This window comes from Trichomonas vaginalis, chromosome I (assembly GCF_026262505.1).
Source record: "Trichomonas vaginalis G3 chromosome I, whole genome shotgun sequence".
In the NCBI taxonomy this organism is placed as follows: Eukaryota; Parabasalia; order Trichomonadida; family Trichomonadidae; genus Trichomonas; species Trichomonas vaginalis.
In genome coordinates this window covers 10,616,361-10,628,465 of record NC_067203.1, presented here as the reverse complement: position 1 = coordinate 10,628,465, position 12,105 = coordinate 10,616,361, and the positions used below count along the sequence as shown (strand labels likewise).

General features: G+C 31.6%; 1 protein-coding gene across 1 annotated transcript; it reads right to left on the bottom strand.

Moving 5' to 3' along the window:
- Positions 1-6,542: 6,542 nt before the first annotated feature.
- Positions 6,543-10,659, bottom strand: TVAGG3_0964520 (uncharacterized protein; the record flags this gene model as incomplete). Its single annotated transcript, XM_051253529.1, has 1 exon — positions 6,543-10,659. A coding segment is annotated over one exon (4,117 nt), but the record flags the coding sequence as incomplete, so codon positions are not given.
- Positions 10,660-12,105: the final 1,446 nt, after the last annotated feature.

Here is a 12,105-nt window from a genome sequence, read left to right as displayed (position 1 = left end):
AGATTGAATATCTCTCTTCTGTGGAATCTCAGAATCGGAATCATTTGAATTCTCTTGCATATGCTTGCTTACACTGTTACTGACACTTGATTCTGTTTCTGAATATGTATTAATACTGCTGTTGAATTGTCTGTGACTATCAATTGAATCTGGACTTTCGATTTCTTTATATTTAGCCTTTTCAGAAACATTTGATTTACTCACTTCTTTCTTCTTTGGCATTTTATTTTCTGACACAAGCGAGAAATCTGATTCTGTTTCTTCTGCTGACTGAATTGAGTCGATGTTAGACATTAATGAAATTGATGATTCTGATTCAGAAGTAGATTCACTACTTGAACTTTCATTTTTGATCTGACTCTTAATTGAATGTTGTACAATTGATGATTCAGATTTAGGAGTAAATTGTTTCTTCAAATCTTGTTTGGTTTGTTCTGTGGAAACTGGGGATTCATCGTTGGATTGCATATGTTTACTTACACTGTTACTAACTGATGATGCTGTTTCACTTGTGCTGTTGATACTATCAATGTATTTTCTTGATTTACTTACAGATTTAGGATTATCAATTGGTTTGTTGTTCTGCTTTTGAATGCTTTTATCTTTGCTATTATTTTCAGTTACTTCTTTCTTAGGTCCAGCATCAGAGACAAGTGAATCAATTGTTGATTCGGGAAGATCTGAGGTGTCGATATAATCTGAACTTTCAACAATAGATTGCAGTGATGCAATAGAATCTGCGGATTGTTCTGAAACTGTGGATGACTTTGATGAAGATGATGATTTAACTGTTCGAATGTCATCAACATGTGACGATTCCGATTTAGTGGATTTAATATCTCGCTTTTGTGGAATTGAAGAATAAGAATCATTTGTGTTTTCTTGCATATGATTACTGACGCTTTGTGAAACACTTGATGCTGTTTCTGAATATGTATTAATACTGCTGTTGAATTGTCTGTGACTATCAACTGAATCTGGACTTTCGATTTCTTTATATTTAGCCTTTTCAGAAACATTTGATTTACTCACTTCTTTCTTCTTTGGCATTTTATTTTCTGACACAAGCGAGAAATCTGATTCTGTTTCTTCTGCTGACTGAATTGAGTCGATGTTAGACATTAATGAAATTGATGATTCTGATTCAGAAGTAGATTCACTACTTGAACTTTCATTTTTGATCTGACTCTTAATTGAATGTTGTACAATTGATGATTCAGATTTAGGAGTAAATTGTTTCTTCAAATCTTGTTTGGTTTGTTCTGTGGAAACTGGGGATTCATCGTTGGATTGCATATGTTTACTTACACTGTTACTAACTGATGATGCTGTTTCACTTGTGCTGTTGATACTATCAATGTATTTTCTTGATTTACTTACAGATTTAGGATTATCAATTGGTTTGTTGTTCTGCTTTTGAATGCTTTTATCTTTGCTATTATTTTCAGTTACTTCTTTCTTAGGTCCAGCATCAGAGACAAGTGAATCAATTGTTGATTCGGGAAGATCTGAGGTGTCGATATAATCTGAACTTTCAACAATAGATTGCAGTGATGCAATAGAATCTGCGGATTGTTCTGAAACTGTGGATGACTTTGATGAAGATGATGATTTAACTGTTCGAATGTCATCAACATGTGACGATTCCGATTTAGTGGATTTAATATCTCGCTTTTGTGGAATTGAAGAATAAGAATCATTTGTGTTTTCTTGCATATGATTACTGACGCTTTGTGAAACACTTGATGCTGTTTCTGAATATGTATTAATACTGCTGTTGAATTGTCTGTGACTATCAACTGAATCTGGACTTTCGATTTCTTTGTATTTAGCTTTTTCTGAAACATTTGATATGCTCTCTTCTTTCTTCTTTGGCATCTTATTTTCTGATACTAATGAAAAATCGGATTCTGTTTCTTCTGTAGAGTGAACTGAGTCGATGTTCGAAATCAGCGAAATTGTTGATTCTGGCTCTGATTCGGATATTGATTCACTACTTGAGCTACTTGATTTCTTTTGACTCTTTATTGAGTTCTGAATTGTTGATTCTGATTTAACTGCATGTTTGTTAGACAAATCTCTCTTGACTTCGTCACTTGAAACAATTGATTCACTGTTAGATTGCATGTGTTTGCTTACACTGTTACTCACACTCGATGCTGTTTCTGAATATGTGTCGAGACTACTGTTGAATTGTCTATGACTATCAATTGAATCTGGAATATCAATTTCTTTGTATTTAGCTTTTTCAGAAACGTTGGACTTGTTCTCTTCTTTCTTCTTTGGCATTTTATTCTCTGATACTAATGAAAATTCTGATTCTGTCTCATCTGTTGATTGGATAGAATCAATATTTGAAATCAATGATATTGTTGATTCTGGTTCCGGTTCTGGCATTGATTCACTGGAAGAACTACTTGATTTCTTTTGACTCTTTATCGAGTTCTGAATTGAAGAATCTGATTTGGCTGCATACTTATGAGATAAATCTTTCTTTACATCTTCACTTGAAACTATTGATTCACTGTTTGATTGCATGTGTTTGCTTTGACTTTGTGAGACTGATGATGATGTTTCTGAATATGTATCAATACTGCTATTGAATTGTCTGTGACTATCAATTGAATCTGGAATTTCGATTTCTTTGTATTTAGCCTTTTCTGAAACATTGGACTTGTTTTCTTCTTTCTTCTTTGGCATCTTATTCTCTGATACAAGTGAAAAATCAGATTCTGTTTCTTTTGTGGAATGAATTGAGTCAATATTAGAAATCAATGAGATTGTTGATTCAACATCATCTTTTGATTCTATTTCACTATCTGAACTACTTGATATTTTTTGTGTTTTGATTGAACGTTGATTTGATGATTCAGATCTTTCAGCTTTGTTGATTGGTAAATCACGTTTGATTTGTTCAGTTGAAACGGTGGATTCATCGTTGGATTGCATGTGTTTGCTTTGACTTTGTGAAACAGATGAGGCGGTTTCAGTTGTACTATTAACACTGTCAATGTATTTCCTTGATCTGCTGAATGATTTTGGATTATCAATTTCTTTGTTCACTTTCTTTGACTTTTCATTTGATGAATCATTAGATTCTTTTCCTTTTCTATATTCGACATCAGAAACAAGTGAATCAATTGTTGACTCAGGAAGATCTGATGTAGATATTGACGATTCATCATTTCTTGATTGTAATGAAGCAATAGTTTGAACAGATTTTTCAGAAGTTGTTGATGATTTAGAAGATGATTTCACCGTCTTTATATCATCAATTTGTGATTTTTCAGTATCATTTTCATTGATTTCACGCTTCTGAACAACAATAGAATCAGAATCATTTGAATTCTCTTGCATGCGTTTGCTGACACTTTTACTGATACTTGATGCTGTTTCTGAAGATGTGTCGAGACTACTGTTGAATTGTCTGTGACTATCAATTGAATCTGGACTTTCGATTTCTTTGTATTTAGCCTTTTCTGAAACATTCGATTTGTTTTCTTCTTTCTTCTTTTGTAATTTATTCTCTGAACCCAGTGAAAAGTCTGATTCTGTTTCTTCTGTTGATTGAATAGAATCAATATTAGACATTAGTGAAATCGTAGATTCGGCACCATCATTGGATTCTTCTGATGAAGAGGTTTCTCTTTCAGATTTTATTTTCTGTGTATTAATTGATCTGTTTGAAGTTGATTCAGATTTCTGAGCAAATTGTTTCTTTTGATCAGGAATAGTTTGTTCAGAAGATACGGTGGAGTTACTATTAGATTGCATATGATTACTAACACTATTGCTAGCACTTGATGCTGTTTCTGAATATGTATCAAAACTACTGTTGAATTGTCTGTGACTATCAACTGAATCTGGAGTTTCAACTTCTTTCATTTTTCCTTTTTCAGAAATATTTGATTTGTTATCTTGTTTCTTCTTTGGCATCTTATTTTCTGATACCAGAGAAAAATCCGATTCTGTTTCTTCTGTTGATTGGATTGAGTCAATGTTTGAAATCAATGAAATTGTTGATTCAGCATCATCTTTTGATTCTGATTCACTTTTGGAACTTTTTTTCTGGGTGTTTATTGAATTCCTAGATGATGACTCAGACTTTCCTGCATAGTTATTAGGTAAATCACGTTTGATTTGTTCAGTTGAAACGGTGGATTCATCGTTGGATTGCATGTGTTTGCTTTGACTTTGTGAAACAGATGAGGCGGTTTCAGTTGTACTATTAACACTGTCAATGTATTTCCTTGATCTGCTGAATGATTTTGGATTATCAATTTCTTTGTTCACTTTCTTTGACTTTTCATTTGATGAATCATTAGATTCTTTTCCTTTTCTATATTCGACATCAGAAACAAGTGAATCAATTGTTGACTCAGGAAGATCTGATGTAGATATTGACGATTCATCATTTCTTGATTGTAATGAAGCAATAGTTTGAACAGATTTTTCAGAAGTTGTTGATGATTTAGAAGATGATTTCACCGTCTTTATATCATCAAAATTTGAAGACTGAGAATGAGTAGATTTGATTTCACGCTTCTGTGGAATTGAAGAATCAGTATCATTTGAATTCTCTTGCATGTGTTTACTGACACTGTTACTTGCACTTGATGCTGTTTCTTCTGATGTATCAATACTGCTATTGAATTGTCTGTGACTATCAATTGAATCTGGAATTTCGATTTCTTTGTATTTAGCCTTTTCTGAAACATTGGACTTGTTTTCTTCTTTCTTCTTTGGCATCTTATTCTCTGATACAAGTGAAAAATCAGATTCTGTTTCTTTTGTGGAATGAATTGAGTCAATATTAGAAATCAATGAGATTGTTGATTCAACATCATCTTTTGATTCTATTTCACTATCTGAACTACTTGATATTTTTTGTGTTTTGATTGAACGTTGATTTGATGATTCAGATCTTTCAGCTTTGTTGATTGGTAAATCACGTTTGATTTGTTCAGTTGAAATTGTGGATTCATTGTTGGATTGCATGTGTTTGCTTTGACTTTGTGAAACAGATGAGGCGGTTTCACTTGTACTGTTAACACTGTCAATGTACTTCCTTGATCTGCTGAATGATTTAGGATTATCAATCTCTTTGTTCACTTTCTTTGACTTTTCATTTGATGAATCATTAGATTCTTTTCCTTTTCTATATTCGACATCAGAAACAAGTGAATCAATTGTTGACTCAGGAAGATCTGATGTAGAAATTGATGATTCATCATTTCTTGATTGTAATGAAGCAATAGTTTGAACAGATTGTTCAGAAGTTGTTGCTGATTTTGAAGATGATTTCACTGTTTTTATATCATCAAAATTTGATGATTCAGATTTATTATCTTTGATTGCACGAACAACTTTGTTATCATCTGTAGTAGTGTCTTCATCAATAATTGATGCTTCTTGGTTGTGACGACTTGTATCATTAGAGATATCACTCTCCGTTTGAGTACTTGTGTCAACACTGTCAATATAAAGTCGTGATTTACTTTCTGATTCCGGGGATTCTCTATTTTTATGTTGTTGCTTGTTAATGTTCTGAGAATCATTCGAAATCTTTTCTCTCTTGTGTTTCATCAAATCTTCAGAAACTAATGATTCCAAAATAGAACTTGAAGAATCAACAGTTGAATTTCTCTTCGAATTCAATGAAATATTATGTTCTGTTGACATTTCATCTGAAGAAATGTCTGATGAAGATGATTTTGCATTTTTAACTGTAACAATATCTTTTACAGATGATGAATCAGAAATTATATCTCTTATTTCTCGTTTTTGTTGAACAGAAGAACTCAAATCATTTGAATTTTCTTGCATGTGCTTGCTTTTACTTTGTGAAACAGATGATGCTGTTTGAGATTCACTTCTAAGAGATTCATTGAATGTTAAATCTTTACTGAATGATTTTGGTCCTTCTTTATCTTTTAGTTTCTTGTTTTGTTGCTCAGTTAGTTCAGATTTCTGTTGATGATTTGTTGGTTTTGATTGGGAAACTAATGATTGAACATCTGATTCAGAAGTAGATGATTCAAAGCCTAATGATTGTAATGATTTCGTTTCACTTGTTACTGAATCACTTTCACTTGATGAGAATTTTGTTTTTGCATTCTTAACACTTTGAAGATCTTTTACTGATGATTTTTCACTTATGATTTGATTTCTTTGTTTTGGAATTACGATTTCAGAATCATCTGTTGTATTTGCTTGTGAATGAGCACTACGTTGTGTTGAAAGATTACTTTCAGTTATTGTTTGGGAATTGTAGGAATCAAAGAATTCTCTTGATTTTGATTCAGATTTAGGATTTTCTTTATCTTTCAAGTTCTTTTTCTCGGATTTTTCTGTTATCTGTTGAGATTTTTGTTTGTTATAATAAACATCAGATTCTAAAGAATCAATTGTTGATACATTAGTACCTTCATCTGATTCATTCTTTGATAACAATGAAATTGACTTTGAATTTTCTGTTGTCAAAGATTTTTCTTGATATTTCTTTGTACTTTTGATATCTTTGATTGTTGATTCATCTTCTTTCACTGCTCTTGTGATTCTCTGTTGTGGAATTGAATCTTCTTCAATAATAGAATTAGCTTGAGAATGTTTTGATTTTGATCTACTTATATTTGATCCACTTTCATCAAATGTTGGTTCTGAATCAAATATTTGTCTATATTTAGATTCAGATTTTGGAGAATCTTTGTCTTTAAATGTATTTGGATCTGCTTTTGACTGCAAATGTCTCTTTGTCTTATGAATATCAGGAGATGATTCCAATGACTCTAATGCTGAATCAACTGATGATCTCGAGTCTGTAATATCATCATGAGTATTGAGTGAAATTGTACTCAAATTTGATTTTTCATCAGCAGCTAAACTAAAATTTTGCTTCTGTTTTATCTCACTTCTTAATTCTGAAATTGATGAGGAATCATTTGCTTTGTTTTGTTTGATTTGTCGTGGAACAATTTCTTCTTCTTCAATTGAGTTTTCTTGGTTATGTAAACTTTTACTTTGAGATTTTTCGCTTTGTGTATTTCCTTGTGAATCTAAACTATCAATGATTTGTCTTGATTTGTTTTCAGAAACAGGAATTTCTTTGTCTTTGAGTTGTTTGTTGTTATCGGTTTGTATTTGTTGTGGTTTCTGATGTTTTGAATGGAAATCAGAAACTAAAGTATCAATTGTTGATTCTGAATCCAAATCACGAATCTGATCACTCGAAAGTTTCGAATGCAGTGAAATTTCTGTCGTTGAATTATCTTCTTTCATTGATTTGGAAGATTCAGTTGTAGAATTGTTAAATTGTGTATTTAATTCAGAATTTGATGATGAACTTTCTGGATTAACAACTCTCTTTTTGAATGTTATTTTTTCATCGTCGCTTGAATCCGAATTTGCTTGGCTATGATTATCACGAGATTCCGTCATTGAAGAAGCATCTTTTGATACCGTTTGCAAACTATCAAAGATTTGTCTGGATGATTCGACGGAAACCGGTTCTTTCTTATCAATTCTGTTGATTTTTTCATTATGATCTTTGTTCTTTCTGACTTTCTTTCTCTTTGGATGTTCGGAAACTGATTTAATTGAATCAATTGTTGAAGCATCATTTGATAAATCTTCATTTGTACTCGATCTAGAATTAATTGAAAATGTGTTTTCTGAATCTTCTGTTGAAGAACTTCTCATATTAGATTGTTTATCTGTTGCTAAATCTCCAATTGTTGATTCACTAACAACAGATCTTTTGACTTTACGACGTTTCTTTGATGTTGTTTCTTCAGCTGCTGAAGTTGAACTCATTGTATTTGCTTGGCTGTGATTATCTTTACTTTGTGAAATAGATGAAGCTGTTTGAGAAACGGATGATAATTCACTAACAAACTGTTTATCTTCTGTTGCAGAAATTGGTTCTCCTTTATTTCTATGTCCTTCAGGATTGACTTTCTTCTTTATTCTCTTTCTCTTCTTTACATTTCCTTCTGAAACAATCGAATCCATGAATGAACTTTCTGATTGACTTGTTGGAGCTCTTGATGAATTCAATAAGATACTTGATGATTCACTCATCGAACTTGTAGATATTGATGAAGAAGGATTATCTAATTTAGATTCCAAACTTCCGAATTCATCTGATTTAGAAACTTCTTTAATTGAACGAGATTTATGTAATGGAGTAACCGAATCAGAAGTTTCGGAATTTGCTGCTGAATGATTGCTTCTACTACTTGAAATTGTTGTTGTTGAAACTGTTTCTGTATCAAGAGAGTCATCAATAGTTCTTGTTTTGTCTTCTGATTGAGGAACTCCTTTAACTTTATGGTTTTCATTTTGTGTCTTTACTTTCCTCTTCTTCTTATGACGTAATGGTTCAACTGTTGAAATTAATGAAGATAAAACAGATTCAGAAGAATTATCTGAAACTAAATGAGAGTTAATTGAAACATTAGAAGATGAATATTCACTTAATTTGCTCAGTTCTCTTCTTGGCTTTATTTGTAACTCTAATTTGTTATTCAGTGAGCTTGATGTTGAAGAATCTTTCTTTGCAGCATAAACTGGAACAATTTCATCCATTGTTGACTCGCTTTCGATATTCGACATGTTATGAACTGATTTACTTTCTCTGTCATTGTCAACTGTTTCAGTTGCTGTTGATAAATCTTCTTGTAATGATTGATATTTTGTAATTGATTCAGAAGCGTTCTTCTTAACAGATTTCGTTGATTTATCATCTAAATCCTTTTGTTTCTTCTGTTTGTTGTAGAACTGTTCTGAATGAATCGAAGACATCATTTCAGAAGTTGATGAAGAAGATTCATTGGAATCTAATTTACTTGCTAAAGAAATTTGGGATTCTGAAATTGATCCTTCTTCTTCCTCTTCTTCGTTTTCGTTTTCTTTTGGAATGACTTGTGTATGTAGTTCTGATTGAATTGAATCATGTTTCGTCTTCAAAGATGATTGAGATTGAGCTGATTCAGACATAGTAAAATCAGAAATTTCAGTGATATTTCTTGACATTGCACTTTCATCAGAAAATGTATGAACTTCATTTAATGAAGGTGCTTCATGTTGGTTGATCCAATAATTGTATTTCCTTTCTTTCATTTGTTTCTCGATTTCTGATTCATCAATTGATTTATCTACAGTATGTTCAGAACTCTCAGACAAATTGAAAGAGAAGTTTTGTGAAGTTCTTTTAGATGAATCAATCTGAATTTCTGAATCAGATTCAGAAGAATACGATGAATATTCAACATTGTGTTCTTTGACTTTTCTCTTGGATCTGATTGACAAAACACTTGTTTCTGTATCTCCTGTAACAGCCGTAACTGCTTCAGAGAAAATAGATTCAGGATCTTGTGGAGCATATTGCATATCATAGTTCTCTTCGTAAACTGATCTCATACTATCTTTTTGTCTTTTAGCTGTTTTTTCTAACAAATTCAATTTGTTTACAGGTAAAGCTTTTTCTCGTCCATATTGATCGAATTTGCTGTCACTCATTGTGACTTCAGAATAAACTAGTTCAGGAGCTTCTGAGTTGATTGTAATTGTCTGAGAAACTTCAGAGAAGAATTCTTCTTCTTCAGAATCTCTTCCAAACTTGGAGTTGATTGAAACAGATTTCGATTCAGATTGAACTGATTTTTCTCTTGGAACTTTGTTTGTTGTTGATGATTCATCATTCGATTGTTCATGAACAGACTTAGATTCACTAATTGATGAAACTGTTTGTGTTTGTGAGGATAAAGTATCATCAACAGTTCTAATTTCTGAAATAGATTCATCTTCAAGTTTTTGTTTTCTGATAACTTTTTCTGGAATTTGTTTTTGTTTTTCAGCAAGTTTTGATTTCTGTTCTTTTCTACTTACAATGCTTTGAATATCTGATTCAGTATTTGAACCAAATGCATCAGAATGCAAAGTTGAGAATTCGTCAGTTTCTGTCATTGTTGATGTTGATTCATCAACTAATTGTGTTTTAATATCAGCAATTGATGATTCAGATGATTCTGGTTTGACATTTCTTCGGACTTGTAAATCAGAAACATCTTCTGAACTCAAAACATCAGCCATTTCATGTTTGGATTTGGATTGAGATTGAGAACTTTCTGTTACTGATGCCGAGTCTAATTCAGAGATCTCTGATTGCTGGTTGTCAATCGATTCTGGTTGATTTCTTTGTTTCTTCTTTTCTTTCTCAATGCTTTGTGATTTTTCAATCGATTTCTTCTTTGGATTAAATTCACTAACAAGAGAATCTAAAATAGAAGAAGACATTGTGTTTTCTTCATCTAATTTAGAATTAATAGATGTCATTGATTCAGAAGATTCATTATCAATTTGTTTAGATGATTTCTGTGTTGACAACTTTGACATTTCACTTGATTGACTCATGTTATCTGGTCTGATTTGTCTTGGTTGTATTTCTTCAACTGTTGATTGTGAATTCGATTGTTCATGTTTGGAAGCTTGTGAAGAAATTGATGAAGCAGTTTCATTTGAAGTATCCAGTTCATCAATTATTTCTTGTGATTCTAAAACAGAATTTGGTTGGTTCTTGACTTTCTTTTGTTCTTTTACAGAAGAAACATCTTTTAATTTCTTTCCTTTTTCAAATTCAGAATGTAATGATTCTAACATTGATTCACTTGTTGTTTGCAAATCAATTGATTGTGAAAGCATCGAGTTTTCATATTCAGAAACAGATTTCGAACTTTCGGTTTGTTTTTCATTTAACTTAGAATTGATTGATATTTCAGAAGATTCATTGATATTTCTTTGTTTATGAATATCTCGTTTGACAGAAATAGATGATTCTAATTCATTTTCTGCTTCATGTTTAGATTTCATTGATGACTTATCTGACTGTGATTCGTTCTTGGAATCAATAGATTCTAAAATTGATCTTTGTTCTGAAATTGATTTTGGTTCATTTCTTGCATTCTTTTGTTGTTTAGAATTGTTTTCATTCATTTCTTTCTTATTATTCTTCATTGCAACTTCACTCATCAATGATTCTAAATCACTTGATGATGTAATTGAATCAGCTCTTTCTGAGTTCAATGTAATAAATGATGATTCATTTTCTGATTCATTTACATCATTTGCTTTGAACTTTTCACTGACAATTTTAGCTGATGTTGATTCAGAAATTTGATTTCTATTTCTAACAGGAACAATAATTCTTTCTTCTGAAATAGAATCGGCTTGTTCATGCTTAGATTTAGATTCACTCTGTGATGAAGCACTTTCTGTTTGAGTGTCCAAACTTTCCAAAGCCATTCTTGATGATTCAATTGATTCGGGATAATTTCTATCTTTTCTATTTTCTCTTGCTTTTTCTTCATCAATTAGTTTTTGTTTGTTTCTAAATGCAACTTCACTTTCAAGAGAAATAATATCACTCTCTTGTTCGGAATCAGAAACACGACGAGAATTAAGAGTCATTGATGATTCTTCTGTTTCAGATTTAGATGCAGAAGGATGTTCACTTATTAATTTATATGATTTAGACTCTGATTCTGATTTAATTCTCATGTTTCTTGGTATTTCACGGATTTCTTCATCAGAAGATAAAATATCTGCTTGTTCATGTCTTGAAACACTTTGACTTTCAGATGATGCAGATTGTGACATTGTATCCAATTCAGAAATAACTTTTTCTTCTGATTGAATTGAATCTGGATTTTGTTTCTGTTTACGTTTTTGTTCTTGTTTTGATTCATTTTGTTCTTTTTGTTTGTTTCTCATTCCAACTTCACTCATTAATGATTCCATATCACTTAATGAACTCAAGTTGTCATCAGCTCTTTCACTATTCAATGTTATCATTGTACTTTCACTTTCAGAAACAGTTTCATCTTTTTCTTGTTTCATTGTTCTGAAAGAGAATGATGAAGATTGATTGGGATTACGATCAACTCTTAGTTCACGAGCAACAGAAACATCGGATTCCATTGATGGAGGAGCTTCATGTTTAGAATTAGTTTTACTAACAGAAGAAGCAGAGTTGCTTTGAGATGATAATTCAGAAATAATATTTTCAGAAGAATAAATTGATTCAGGTCCATTTTTAACTTTCTTGTT